At 40.3% G+C, this 15936-nt stretch overlaps 1 protein-coding gene across 3 annotated transcripts in view; it reads right to left on the bottom strand.

Annotated features, from left to right (window-relative positions):
* The window catches only part of INPP4B (inositol polyphosphate-4-phosphatase type II B), a 471298-nt gene that overhangs the window by 413371 nt on the left and 41991 nt on the right, over positions 1-15936 (bottom strand). For all 3 annotated transcript variants that reach the window (XM_036763284.1, XM_036763286.1, XM_036763285.1), the window contains exons 3-4: positions 13616-13734; positions 11276-11392 (exon numbers count right to left, since the gene is read on the bottom strand). In XM_036763284.1, coding sequence (XP_036619179.1) covers positions 11276-11392; positions 13616-13734 — 236 coding nt within the window. The remainder of the gene's footprint in view (positions 1-11275; positions 11393-13615; positions 13735-15936) is intronic.

The raw sequence follows: 15936 nt of genomic DNA, 5'->3' as shown, positions 1-15936 counted from the left end.
TTCACATTCAGAAAGCTAAAATCATGCCAGTGGCCTCAAAAAGGCCCATAAATGTCATTTTCAAATAACATGCAAACTGCATAGAAAAAAAGAAATGTTGCAATGATTCTATTTGTCAAAAAATACCACTGTAATGCACTAAAAATGCATAATCTGTTCTCCTCATCCATTAAAATTAATCTTCATGTTTTCAACTGGGTTTGTGTTTTTCCAAAATCATCAAGTCAGGGCCAATGTGATTTTTCCTTCCAATATGCAGACCAGACTCCCAGGAAAGTGATATTAGGAACAGCTGCAACCTCAGCATTTAATCCGGTCCTGAATTGCCACATAGTGGAGATAGCCTGAGTCAATGCCACAGAAAGCCAAGTTAACCTGGCTTGGGGGTGATCTAAGAAGGCAATCTTTGTGAGGTCGATGCAGATGTCACTGGGCATTTTTCAGAGTGTGACATCACCCACTGTCTCAGTATAAATCTGTGGCTTTCCCTGCAAAGTTTAAAAATAATTTTCTCTGGAATCTCAGAGCCAGATGGAACTTGGTTGCAATCATTACTCCATTCAAGTGACTCCGAGAAAGCCCTAACTCTTTTGAGTTCCCTCTTGTTCCTGACAGTGCAGCTTATATAAACTTTCAGTAATTAAGAGCCAGCTCCTGCCCCAGGCAACTCATCTTTTAAATCACCAGCTTCTGCACCATTGTATTCAGGAGAAATTGATAGCTTAGGACACTGCATATCAGATTTGTAAGACAAAGATGGAAAAGGGAACCACCAAGAGATAAGTGGAGACTTCCCTCCACCCAGAGGGGAGGAACAGGGACAATTGGAACAGAAACAACCTTTTTATAGCCCTGATCAAGGGCTTTACAATTACTACCTTATTTGATCCTCACAACAACCCAGAGGGGTAGGTACAATTCTTATCCCTATAAGTGACTTACTCTGAGTCACAGAGCTAGTGTCAGAGACTGGGTTTGACCTCAGGTCTTCCTAAGGCCAGGATCAGTACTCTCTGTTCACCATGCCACCTCCATGTCTAGTCTCATTCTAGTCAGGTACCATTCCCACCAAAGAAACAGTATTCAAGAAAACCAGCTACCTGCATTTACACTGATGCCCAATACCGAGTGAGGGATACTGGGTCAAAACTAGCATTGGACCTATTCCAATATTCTAGGCTCTGTTCCTGACTCTGCGGTACAAACTACAGGGGGAAACAGAATCAGATCAAGAGGAAAAATATCTAGGGTATGAAGGGAAAAGCATACTAGAGTTGGAAAATAATTCCTTTGTACTTATGAAGTCTTGACTTCACAAACAGCTCCCAAATGTCACTTGGAATGTTATGCCCAGTTAAATGAATTGTTACCCCCCACCAGAAATTCACTTTGGACTCCAATTATCCAGCTTCACTGTCCGTAGCAATCACATTCATCAAAGGGAAAACAAAAACTGCAAATCCTTAATTAGTTCTCCACTTGGTAGGCACTGTCACAGAGTCTTTAAAAGATTAGAAATAAAGTTGCTCCATGATCATCAGTTAAAAACAGCCATTTAATCTAACAACTCAACAAGCATTTATGAAATAACAGATATATGCCTTATGTGAAGCATTAAGGAACATAGACTCTGAAGGCAGTTTACATGCGTTTATCAATGTGCATGCCACCCATCCCCCACCCCTGTAAAATATAAGCTGCTTGGCAGAAGGAACTGCTGTTTTTATCTGTTGACTCCTGCATTGGCAGCAGATTTCCCCCGAACTTGGTGGGGAATTCCCTCCTCTGGTGATATCACAGGTCCAGTCCCCATTCCTTCCCTCCCTTATCTTTCCTCCATAGATCACTTCACCTTTACCTTTGTTTCTCTAACACCTAACATGGTACCACGTTTGATAATTGCTTGCTGGTTGACTGAACTCTCCTACCTCATATTTCAGAACCCCTCTACCTCTTCATGCACCCTTTTGTTCTTGTCTCTGTGGAGGAGGCAGCCCTTCTTCTTACCAAGGCTGACCCACCCTCCTTCTGTTTTGGATCCCACCACCTCGTCCCCTCAGGGAGTTTGCCCCTTCGGTCATTCTCTTCCTCTGTCTATTTCTTTGCTCCATCTCCTGACAACTTCAAATATGCCTGGACCTACCCCAAATTTCAAAAACCTTCATTTAACCCTGCTGTCCCCTCAAACTACTGTCCCATTTCTCCTCTTGTTCACTGCAAAATTGTTGATACTCACTGTTCAATCTCTTGAGATGAGGCATCCCTGCAGATGACCTCTGCAGCCATCTGCTCAGTCTCTACAAAGCTTCAGTGGCACACAAGCCACCAAATTGCCTGCCAAATACCTCCACCTACATGTCTTACTGACCCCTCGACTTGAACAAAACAGAGATAATTTTATCTCTAAACCTGCCAACTCCATTCCCCCCTCCCTCAACAAATAAACAAATACCTGCCTTTTTCCCATATTTCCTTATGTTTATTGAATGGATTACCATCCTACTAATTACCCCCCCCCATGACTTTGAAATTATCCTAGACTCTTCACCCCATCACCCCCTTTTCCCACTATATCCAATTAGCTGCCAATTCTCTTTAGAATTTAAATCTTTAATTTAATTTAATTTAAAGCTTTCGTATTATCCCCACTTCACTCACAAAGCTGGAACATTAAAATTAACTAAATGGTCTGCCTGTTTCCAATAGTGGTAGAGCAGAAAGCAAAAGATTTGGGATCTGAGGACCTGTGTTCAAAACGCTGGCTTTCCCATTTACTGCCTATGTGACGTTGGACAAGTCCAATAACTCTTCTTGTCTTACCATTTCATTCCTCAGTTTGAAAATCTTCAGCGACTTCACTAGGATAAAACACACATCCTTCAGCCTGACATTTAAGGCCTTTCATCATCTAACTCCAACCTACCTTTCCAGGCTATTCTTCTTCACATTAACATGTTCCAGCCAGTTAAGAGTTTCAGCTATTCCCTGATCTCAACATTTAATCTTCTACTTTGTGCATCTGTAGATGTCATATACCATGTCTGGAATCTGATCCCTCACTTCTGCCTCTCATAATCCCTACTTTAATTTAAGGCTCAGCCCGTGCGCTGGCCCCTCCCCCAAGTGGTTACTGCTTTCTCCCCCCTTTAAATGACTTCACAAGTACTTATTTGAGAATTCACCCAATAGAATGTAATCTCTTTGAGGGCAGGGCTGGGGGCATGGCATTTTGTTATTTCTATCCCCTCCCCAGTTCCTAGTTTACATTTAATAAAAGATTCTTGAAGTGAGCTGGAATACAAAGTTCCTTTAAAAGGAAGTGAGGAAATTATAGAACTCAACAAATATTTATCAAGGGCCTACCGTGTGCTGAGAACTGTGCTATGCACCACAGGAAATGCAAAGTTTATATAAGGCTTTGTCTTGGAGTACATAGTCTAAAAGACAATCACAAGTAAGTGTAATATGCAATATTATCTAATACCTACACCAAAGAAGAGGAAAGCAAAGTGTGATTGAAGCCCCCCAGGAAGGTCATTTGCTTGCTAGGTAAGGCTTCTTAGAAGCAGTGGTACTTGATTTGGGCTTTTAAATTGAGATAGGATTACAATAGGCAAAGAGAAAGAGCAGGGAATTTCCAGACAGAAAGAAAAGCATTAACCAAGCCAGGAAGACTCAAATGCCCTATTCATCTAGGGCCAGAAGATGTGTCTTATCCAGTGTGACTGCAGCAAAGAATTCCTGGAGAGAGGAAAAAAACAGCAATCTATGATAAGACTAGCCAGTTGTGGTTACGCTAGGTTCTTGAGTTCACACACAGGAGGAAGCAATTGGAACTTAACTCAACACTGGTTGCTGCTAAAGTTTTTGAGCAGCATTGGGACAAGACCAGCTCTAAACGAAAGAAAGATTATTCTGGGAACAGTATGAACATTGCACTGGAGTGGGGACAGAGCAGAAGCAAGAAGACTGCTTCGGAAGCTACTGCAGTAGAACATAGGCTTGTGTTAATGGAGACTTGTACTAGGGGTTATGAAAATGGGAATGGAGAGGAAAGGGAGAGAGATGAGGAATGCCATGGAGGAAGAAACAAAGAGAGACAATTAGATGTGAAGCAAAGCTCTCAGAACCCAAGAAAGATTATGTTAACATGCCCCTCCTATTATTTCCCTACAAATCTGGGGCACATCTCTTGTATTTAGGATTTTTAATAATCTAAAGTTTGATCCATATGTCCATTTGTAAGCTCCTGGATCACATACAGTTCATCAGAAAGCTGTCCAAATTTGAATTACTTTTATGCTACTTTTCTGGTAGAAAATAAAACCTAATTTGCAAGCCAAAATGGAACCAGTCTCAGATTTAGTGAGATCATGAGAGGGTGAATTTGCCTAGATTTCACGGGGATGTTAATGTCATTGAGTTGGTTTGTGCCAACAATAAACGCTTTGCCAAAGGGAAACGCACATGAAAAAAAAAAACCTTATGTCAAGTTACTCTGAGAATGCCTTTTTTAAATGGTACAATTTGGGAACTTGTCCTAAGAAGCTGCAAGTAACATGGGCAATTGGGATCACCACTTAATTTAAACAAAATACCCACTGGACACAGAAGTTGCTCCAACTCTTTAAATATTTAGAAATCTGGGATGAATTGATGCCATGCTTTCTACCATCTCCGTCCCTGAAGCAAGAGGTCTAAGGAAAACATGAAAAAGAAACTGGAATTTCAATCAGTAGATAAACTACTCTGTGGTTTTACCCTACACTTGGGATCGAGTGACATTTTTATAAGGCTAGGGGCTCTCAACTGTAAAAGGCCAAAAAAAAAAAAAAAAAGGAAAGAAGGAAGGATCCTCTATGCCTTCTTAATTTCCTTCCTTTCCAATGTGTCCTATTCAGCCCTTGGATAAATTCTCATCCATATCCCAAGAGATTCGGTCATCATTATGCATCCTTCTTGTGATAAAGAACAAATAGAAGTCCCCTGCTGCTATTTATCTGCTTATAGAAACTAGAAATCAGGCCATTTGCTCTATAGGTGGCCTCAGGAAAGTCACTCTGCCCTCAATTTCTTCATTTGTACAATTAAGTTGTTGGACAAGACGACTTCTAGGAAGCCTTTTGACTCCAAACCACACAATCATAGAGCCAGAGCCAGTAGGATTTTATTAGCCATGAAGCCCAATTCCCTCACTTTAGACATCAGGACACTGAGTACCAAAGATTTAACCCAGATTATCCAACTCCAAATCCATTTATCTTGCCATGGTACCACCAGACACAATTCATGTGATCCTATGACCTTTGGATAAAGGCCAGTTACCGAAGGCATAAGAAAGGATACACACAATGAGGCGAAGAAAGAGGTCGTTAAAGTTAAGGTTCTCAGCTCTGATCTCTGGGTACTCATGTTAGGAACTGAGCATTGTGAACTAGAAGCTGGAAAACTTAGGTAGTGCTTACAGGAAGTGCTATTTCAGTTTCCAACTATTTGCTGCCGATTGGAGCACAGAACCAAGTCTGAACTGCTGTGGAGGCTTATGCCATAGCTGTATAAGTTATAGGTCAATCACAAGCTTTAATAATAAAAAAATAATCTTTTTTTGCATATGTTCATTTATCAATATTTCCCTTCCACCCTCCCCTACTCAGTGATCTATCCCTTGTACCAAAAAATTTTAAAAAATGAAAGAAAAGAAAAGCATTTCGATAAAAGTAACCAACAATGGATTCTAAGAATATAGGTAATGTTCCACAGCGATAGGTGGAATTCCCCCTCCTCAGCAAAGAAGGAAGGAGGTTAATTGTCTTTTATCTATGGCCAAGACAAGCTTCAAATTTAACTTATTTCTGCAAAGTAATGAAACACATACAGCACTAACCCTGAAGCCAGAAAATCCTGGGTCCAAGTCCCAACTCTGACACATGCTGGCTGCTGCGTGGCCTTAGGAAAGTAGTGCTTAACTTTTCAAAGCCCTAAGCAATTCTCCAGACACTGAGTCGCAGAGAAGGTGCTGAACTGTACCTAACCTGGAAACTTCTTATACCAATGACATCACAGATCCTGTCTCTACCCCAGCGCTTTTCCTGCAAATAACAACTGGGGATATATAGTACATTTAAAAAAAATAGAAATAATGGTTGTTCTTCCTCCCTTCCAATTTGCACCATGGAGCAAGGAAATGGTGTCCTTTCCATTTAGGACATTTAGGACATTTAGGTCCAAGAAGAATACACAAGCTCCAGGAACTACCTCATAACCACCTACCTACCTAGCAAAGTTATTTCACCTTGCTGAAGCAAAGGAGAACAGCTCTCGTAATGAATAAGAAGCATCCCACTGAAGAATTCCCTTGATGTTCAGAATTAATCATGCATGATTCCTTTATCTTTTATTACAATGAATGATTGGGCAGCTAGGTGAGGCAGTAGATGAAGCAGCAGGCTTGGTGGCAGAAAGACCTAAATTCAAATCTGGCCCCAAACATTTGCTAGCTGTGTGACCCTGGCCAAGTCATTTAACCCTGTTTGCCTCAGTTCCTCATCTACAAAATAAGCTGGAGAAGTAAATGGCAAACCACTCTAGTATCTTGGGCAAGAAAACCTCCAAATGGAGTCACAAAGAGTAGGACACGACTGAAACAACTGAACAACAACGCAATGAATTTATACACAAATATCTACAGATAGTACTTCTCCACAAACGCTTTACTCTTTAAAAAGAAGCATAAGTCAAACCTACCAATCTAAAGATTCCAAGTAGGTTGGTGTTTAAAGGGTAGGATGTATAAGTAGCATGGAAGTGAATTGAGTTTCTAACAATTCTTCCATCACTAATATTAATTTCTCAATGTTTTGAATAAGAGGTTCTGCCTTGATTAGGGTCTCAGAATAAATGATAAATATTTGTTATGCCTTCTTTTGATTATTTGCATTTTACAAGTATGTTTGAATCTTACAAATCTTTTATTTCCCAGCAGCCAGTCAATATTTTAATGCTGTGACCCCTCTGATAAGCAAGAAAGCCTTGACAGCAAACCAATTATTAGTTTTCACAATTAGAAGTCTGCATAAAGTCTAATTAACAAATTAACTAATTGGTTTTCCCTGGCGTAGGCATTAGCATGGACACACATTTAGGAGAGGGGAAAAATCACTTGTTGAAGTTCATGTTTTCCCCAAGTTAGAAACAAAGACAATTTAGGTAGAGAGAGAAGTGATACCTATGACCTAGGCTCCATGGTCAATCTCGGTTGCATCTTACTCACAGATTTGTTAGAAGGATGGTCTGTTTTGCACGTGACAGTACCTTGAAAAGTACAATGGATTGGGCCTTCCTTTGGGCCTCTAGCTTGTGCCATTGGCATCTACACTCAGCCATCATCCAAGTAAGCGACCCCTATGAAGAAAGAAGACATCATCCCTTCTGCCGGCACCCATGCCAGCTGCCAACCAATAGCACACTTGGGGCAGGAAAACTAGCCTAGCTGAAGCAGTAACATGCCCTGAGGAACAGGAGGTGGCATGTGCCAGGCGAGCCAAACCACCACCACCATACTAAACATACTCTCTCCATCACTCCCCAGGTCATCAGCCTTGCTTCCAGTCTGGCCTACCCATAGCATTCACCAAGGTACAGAGTCCTTGTGGAGAAGAGGCCTACCATGCTCACTCCCACTAGTACCAAATACGAACCAAGTGCCCCAAACATGCCCCAGGAACAGCAGGGCCACCTCTACCCCCATGTCCAACATTGCACCCACCAGCCTGATTTTGAACCTGCCTATGAAGCCACCATCCAGGGATACAACCATTATGGAGATGCCCCTGGCAACTACCTCTGCAGGTACCATGGCCTCCTCAGCGATCACAGCTCTTGAAAACGCAGAATAGAAAGCAGAAGTCCTTGACATTGTCAAAGAGTTCAACATTAGAAACCTCTGAACTTATATCTGAAATCTTTTACATATGTTGCCTCTCCCCTTTGAAATATGATTTCTTTGAGACTGGGAACTATCTTACTTTTCTATTTGTTACTCCAACATTTGGCACAGCATAAGCACTTAATAACTGGGTTTTTTTTGCATGCATTCATTCTCCATCACTATGACTCTATACTTCTACCTTAACAAGGGCTCCTTCCTTTTCTATTGCCATCTCCTACCCCACCCCAATACATACACAGACAAGGCAGAACCTTGCTTCTCTATGTTGGGAAGAGATGGAGAGATAGAAAGAGAAAGACAGAGAGAAACAGAGACACAGAGAAAGATAGAAATAGAGACGCAGAGAGAGAGAAGAGGGAAGAAAGAGAAAGAAGAGAGTGGAGGAAGGAAAGAGAGAAGAGAGAGAGAAGAGAGATAAGGGAAGCAAAAAACAGGTGAGGTAGAGAGGGAAGGAGGGAGAGAGAGAAAGGGAGAGAGAAAGAGGTAGAGAGAGAAGGAGAGAAAGAGAGAGAAGAAGGAGGAGGAAGAGAGAAAGAGAGAGAGAGAGAGAAAGAGAGAGAGAGGGAGAGAGAGAGAGACAGAGAGACAGAGAGAGACAGAGACACAGCAACACAGAGACAGAGAAAGAGACAGAAAGACACAGAGAGAGACAGAGAGACAGACAGAGAGACAGAGAGAAAGACAGAGAGACAGAGAGAGAGAAAGAGACAGAGAGACTTTACTTGTGTAGAGGAGGGGAGGAGAGAGGAAGGCAAAAGCACACAAACATACAAATTCTTTTTAGTTGTCAGGCTTAAATCAATTTCACCACCCCTCACTGCCACCACCCTAAGTTCTTTCATTCTAGTTAAAAATAGAAAATGTAATGAAATAGAAAATATAAGCAAAATTGCAGAGCTATAAAATAAAAAAAAAGGTTTTTGAAAAAATAGCTTTGGATTTATTTGTTTCTTGATGATTTGTCTTATCTGCCTTTGGTTCCAAGGACCACATATATCTTTATTCTGACTATTCTTATTGCCATCTCACTGGGTATTTATTCCCTTGATGTGAATATCTATGCTCTTTCAGTGAACCTCAGAGCTAAGATAACTACTTTATTGTTATAAAAATCTTTTTTTTAAGTATCTCTTTGTCCCAATCCTTCCAGAATTAATACAGGAGCAGAGAATGTCAGAGCCAGAAGGGACCTTGGGAGCCCAAACCAAGCATTTTTACAAATGAAGAAATGGAGGTATTGGAAGGCACACTGAATTTGGAATTTCAGAGCCTCTGTTTGAAATCTGACTCTTCTGCTTGCTAACTGGGCGTGACCTGGGACAGATCTCTTAACCTCCCTGGGTTGAAGGCTCCACATCTGTAAAATGAAGCAATTTTCCTCTTTGATTTCCAGAGATCCTTCCAGCGCCTATGATACTTGGTGAAGTCACTCGCTCAGTGTCAGCTAGCTAGTGAATGTCTGAAGTGGTACCAGAACATTTGTGTCCTGACCTCCCAGTTCAGTGATTTTTCTTCTCTACTACACTGCATTTTTTTTTCCTCTATTTTACAAAACTGGTAGGGTAGAAAGATAGAAAGTATGAGTGAGAGGTATAAATGCGAAGACTCTGTGTCTTGGTTAGGTTCTGTCATGTTCCTTGAGGGTTGAGTCCATGTCTCGTCCCAAAGGTAGGCCTCTGCAAGAAGGTCTTCTTGCATGTCTTTTCAGGCACCTAGACCTCTTCCCTGGTATGATTGAATTATGTCTCTTTCAATTCAACAAACACTTAGAAAAGGTTGACAACTAGCAGGGAACCATGCTTATCCTATACTGTGATCTCTTTGTGGGCTGTATGTGTCTTCTGAGAAGCCAACTAATTAAATAAATCAGCTTGTTCGTGGCAATGCTACTAGACTAAAGGAGAAAGCAATCTTCTTCTTTGCATTCTATTAAAGTAGCTTTCTGAAAATAGTATCTCTTCCTTCCTTTGTAGTCCAACCAAGAAAAATAACTTTAATGTCCAACATTTCAGGTCATGTAGGAGGACTGTGTGAGGCCCTGGTTGACTGGTAGATATAAAAACTGGCCCAATAATAATAGTGATAATAATAAATAAAATGTATAGAGAGATTTAGACCCAGAGTGGACCCAGGCCTGGGTTCAAATCCTGTCTCTGATGCTTACCAGGCAAATGGCCTTGGATGAATCACATGTGTTTCAGACAACTCTCTTGGACTCATTTGCCGAGGGATCTTTTGGGTGGAAGTAGCCTCCTCTACCCCCACTTACCAAGGAGCTCTCTACCCCTTAGAAATCCCAGACATTTTTATATTCACATATAGAGTTTTTCTAGGTCCTATTATCATTGAATCAAAGAACCAGAGTTAGAAGAGGCTCTGTCATTTTACAGAGAAGGAAATAGGCCCAGAAAGGCACCCTGGCTTTATGTATAGCGTGATGTGCGTGGAATCACAAAGTTCTAGTTTCTGATCCCACCTCAGACACACACTAGCCATGTATCCCTGAATAAATTACTTAACCTCCCTTGATCCTCAGTTTCCCCAATTGTATAATGAAGATGATCACAGCCCTTAGCTCAAAGTATTATTTGTCACAACTTCATAAAATAGGTAGTGAAAATGTTAGTAACCTCTTTTTACCAGTAATGAAACTCAGAGAAATGACTTTCCCAAGATCACATAGCTAGTAAGTTAGCATAAATGGAGTCTTTTTTAGCCTCTAGAATTGCATAATGGGGAATTACCTACTTTGATCATGACTAAGGCTGGCCCTGTAAAGGCCTTGATGTAAATCACCGGATGAAAGTTGATGGTTTCCATTTTCCTGCTCTCTATTCCACCTGGAAGCTAATAAAAGTGTTAAGGGAACTTAGGTTTTTGATATGGAAATAAGTCAAATGAAATATGAGGGACATTTATCGTCTTCATAGGCAAAGACTTCACTATTTTACTGGTTTTCAATGTGAGCCTCATTATCTGATTAGTAACATATTTTAGAAAGGATTGCTTGAAGTCAATCTATTCCATATGTTCTCTGCCCACCAATTAAAGAGAAGCACAAAACATTAACCCCCTCAGTCTATGGAGACTTACTATGTAGTCTAATCTAAGAATCACAAAGTGAAATCCAGGAAAAAATTCCCTCGTTCGTTCTCTGCTAATCAAGGACCTTCATCTTGTTGGTACAAGGTAAAATAAACCTAACAAAGTGACGCATTGCCCAAACTCTATGGATGGGATATGGATAGTCCATCACTGGATGAACCAAGGGTTTAGGAAAGCTTCACTCTCTCTTTTCCCAAACAAAACTGGAAGTCAAGCACTTACCGTGTCATGAAACTTATCCTTGACATCATAGACTGTTAGTTTGATATTGGTCTCCTCATAGATGGGGTATTCAGGTGGAAAGGTCACACCAGTCAAAAACAGTGGGTTTCTTGTGCCCTGGATAACACAAGCAGACAGCCTGGATTCAGTTAGGTAACAGGGGCCAGCAGCTCAGCATGCAGTAACAGATGAGAGGACACCAAGAATGTTTAGGGCCTCCTTGCCCTCTCCCCTTCCCCCCAGGAAATACTTGACATACAAGAAAAAGAGACCTAATTGGCCAAATGACACTCATGGACAGTGGCCTAATACTCAGTGCACAAAAAGTTGATCACACCAGAGAAAAGAGGTGTTTCTGGGATGGAGAGGAAGCTACTTGATAGTAATAAATGCCTTCACTAGGCCCTGTCATCATTTGTCAGACCAGCTCATGCTGTGCCATGATAAACAATTTATTTTCTCTGTCTGGTGGAGTCCTTCCTGAGGGCTGGCTGTCATTCTGTTCAGAGTGCATTTAAGTGGAGTGGACATGACTTGTGCAAACAACTTAAGATGTTGGCTGATTAAAACAAAAGAAAAAAAATGAACACTCTCCCAATAAACCTCTCTATGGCTTATAGTACAAGGTTAGTTTTATTGGTTGGTTCATTTTATTTTATCAGTGACTCTTTTGTGACCATCATGCTCTGAGAAAGCCCATTTGGTTTTGCACATTCAGCTCTGCTTTTTGACCAGGCTGACTTGAAAACTAATAGAAGAAACCCTAAAAATGATGGAAAATGTGATGGATTTTCTCCCATTAAAATATTAGTGCCCAGTGTATACATAAGATATTTTAATACCTCACAACTCATTTTTAAGGTGTTGACAGGCAACATCAAAGTGTTATTATTCTTGTAATCATTATTGCTATGAATGAATGCCATAGTACAGTTTGATGGCATTCTGCAAACCATGGGTTTTCTGGCTATATTATATATAACAATTTCAACCAGCCAAAGTGCTCTGCCTCAAAATTAAAGTGTTGAAATACGTCACGATATTTAATTCTAGTTTTACTGGTAAGGTTATTAAAGACAGAGCTCTAAAGAGCCACAGGAAATGACTTGAAACATATTTTTCCATCTAAAGCAACCTATTTTGCTATTTTTGTAAAGTTTTCTTTGGATGACTAAGTCTTTGTAGCAAATTCCTTCAACAACAGAGTTAAATCAGAATTCCCTCAGCCACCAGAACCCAAAGTTTCCACAGGGCAGACTTTGGGCTGTGTGTAGAATATGGGTCATGGCTATTAGAGAAAACGGGTCTAACTCTGTCTGAATCACTTGTTCCTGAACCACATCAAGACAGGCAGTCTATCCTGAACCATTCTGCTCAGAGGCCAGCAGCTAAAGGAGGACTTCTGGTTCAAATTACAACAAAATAGTCTGGAGCCAAATTTTTAAAAAGCAGATTTGCAGAAGTGAGGAGGATACTTTCTTCTCCCTTAGACAGATTGATTAAGTAACAGCCTCGCCTTCATTAACATTTTAACTAACCAGACATGATGGTAACTACAATCAAAGAGAAATATTTCCTCCTTTAATGTGAACTAAAATAATACTTACTTCCAACAGTTTGGTTACTTCATATAAAAGCTACAACAAAAATAAAGTGCTCTGTTTCAAACAAAGTTATAGTGGGACACCCAAGAAGTAAAAGCACCTTTCCTCCCTAGTGAACTTAGAATATAGTTTATCAATACCAAAGCAAATCCCACTATTTGAAACACACTTACACCATCGTCCTACCCTCCAACCTCTTCTGTTTGCTCTCCAAACAATAAAGAACATCATTTCCACAAAAAGGAAGAATAAAAAGAAAACGTTGGACAGGTAACCAGATATAGAACATAGAACTTTCAACTTTGTCAAAGGTAGAAGGGAGGGGGGAAGGGGAAGGATTAATGGAAGGGAGAGATCAGAAATGTTTGTAAAATAAATGATTAAAAAACAAGCAACCCCACTATTTTAAGCTATAATCCATGTTCTGGTACTTTATGTGAAAACTCTCTGCCTACATCATTGAAAATATGCCAGAGTCTGAAGTGGTAACTGCTTCATGTCCCCTGTCAGAAAGACAGACTTTTCATGAAAAGGCAAGTTTCCTTTCCAATTGTTTACCTTGTTCAGTTGCCAATAAGCACCTAATATCCTCAGGTATGCCAGGCTTAATGCAAGCCTGCTTGCGTAGCTAAACGTTAAAGGCTGGGCATTAATTCATCTCAGCTGATGTCTGAAACCCTAAGGACAAAGCACATGGTCACCAATAAGTGACCACAGGAACAGGCAGCTTGCTCACCTCAACAGTCTCGGTGCTGGAGTACCTTGTCACACTCTGCTCTGCTGGGTGGATCACTGAGATCTGTACCAGGGTGTTCAGTTTGCAGTCTCGGGCAGGAGCCACCAGATCCTTGCATGCTGGGCCGGGCACATGGAAAAGAGAGCAAAGAAAAGAAAAGAAAAACCAAACTCACACCACGTTCTCCAGGAAAACTCTGCCCCAGGATGAAGGCAGACTTCCCTATGGCTCTGGATTAAAACCTCCAGAGGCTCGAGCCGACTTTGCAGAGGAAGTCCCTTGGAAGTACCTTACAGAAATAGGAAGTCACATGCTGCCGAGCTGAATTGAGATCTCATTTCCACTAACCACATTTGCAGCTCATGCAAGTCTTGGCTGCCTGGGGAGAAACAGCTCTGATGTGTGACTCTACACAGGCTCTGTGTTGGTGGATAACTTCACAGCTTCTCCTTCAGTTTTAGCTAATTAACCATGAAATCCCATGCTTTACTTCTTACTCAGCCATCCCTTTGGAAAAAAAAAAAAAAACGGGCAAGCTTTGTGCTAGATTAGAGTGGTTTTTATGCCCCTAAAAATCTGACACCGATTCAGTAGATTCTATGTTTTGACAAGACACAATTGACTTCTTGGAGTCTTAACTACCAAATAGGAGAAAAAAAGGTCTATTCCTTCTCCTTGGAGACTTGTAGCTGGCAGGAAAACACAGACTGCTTGGAATTGGGTACCCCAGTAGAGAAAGTGGCAATAATTTTTATATCAACATGGGAATGGGAGCTATATGAAGAGAAAGTCTATAGGAAGAGATGATATTTTTGATCCCTTCTAGCTCCAAAACCTAGGATTCTTTGCTTTTAAGTTTGGACTTTCTTAACTTTGTCTTAGTAGAAAAAAAAAGACAAGTTCAATATAAGCTCCTTAAGGGAAGGAATTTTTTCCCCCTTTGTTTCTAGCATACCTAGAAACTTCCCTTTCAGGATCCAAACAAGTCCTGAGATAGGAAGGATGGAGGATATAGATTATTAATTTCTGTCCAGGTAACCCAAATGGCACCATTCACCAATGGCAGAATTTGTCTTATACATAATGCCAAGCACATATATATTTGCTTCTTTCTCATATCTTCTTTCCCATTTTCAGAAGAAAATTAAGAAAAAATCTGGTTTTTTTTCCCCATATCATCTGTCCATCTTTCCAGCTACTTTTAATTCCTTCCTTACCTTGCTCCCGTTTTCCCTAGGCCAGCCACACAAGGGGTTTTAATCTTACTAGAGTACTATGTACAGTAAAAGACCCTTATTGTCAACTCATGCATACAAATATATATATATATACATATGTAAATATGTATATATGTATGTATGTATGTGTGTATGTATGTAAGTATATTGGACCCTATGACAAGAATACATAAGCAGTGAGCTGAAGATACAAAACCTTCCCGGTCCCCTAATAAGCCCTGAGCAGCTATAATATTGAGCAGCTATGATATTCGAGGCATTGCTCTAGATACATTAGAAACCAAAGAAAAAAATTCCTTCTCTTAAGGCACTTATATTCAACTAGACTTTTTTTTTTAAATCAAAGTTAAGAAAATTCAACCTTAAAATCAAAGAATTCTAGATCTCGGAGCTAAAAGGGATCATACATTTTATCTGATCCTTTCCTTTTACAAATGTATAAACTGAGGCCCAAAGAGTCGAAGCAACTCACCGCAGGTGACACAGGTAAGTGATGGAGCTGGAAGTTAAGCCTACATTTTTATGACTGCAAAACCACTGCTGTACCCACTGCATTACTCTCTGCCTTTCCATGTAAAGCAAATCCTCCCTCTTACATCTTTTTCCGTTTCTTACAAAACACAGACTATCTCCCTCAGCAAAATTTCCACTAGAAGTAGAAATAATTTATAAAAATTCTGCTTATACTTTTTATATGAGAAATTGTATTTTATAGCATGGGAAAAATACATTACAGGAAGAAAAATGACCACTTAACCTTCCTGTTAACTTGACTGAAACTACTGTTGTGTAACTCTTGATGGCTCACTGTATATGGGAGTAAAAATATTCAAGTATGAAGGAAGATGACAAGACAGAGAGAGCGAAGATTACAGGTTGAAAGCAAGAGAGTTCTTCCCCCATAGTATATACATTCCTATCTAGGTTGTGGTCCATTATAGAGACTTAGAGATAATACTCTGGTGAGAATAAGATTTAGTAAAATAGAGTGATTATCTCAGACTTTGATATAACAGTCAAGGGTGACCTGACTTCCAAAAATCAACTTCACAAGTACAAGATAAGGGAGACATGTCTAGATGG

The sequence above is a fragment of the Trichosurus vulpecula genome, chromosome 6, assembly GCF_011100635.1.
Source record: "Trichosurus vulpecula isolate mTriVul1 chromosome 6, mTriVul1.pri, whole genome shotgun sequence".
Taxonomy (NCBI): Eukaryota; Metazoa; Chordata; class Mammalia; order Diprotodontia; family Phalangeridae; genus Trichosurus; species Trichosurus vulpecula.
This window is presented reverse-complemented; position numbering and strand designations above follow the sequence as displayed.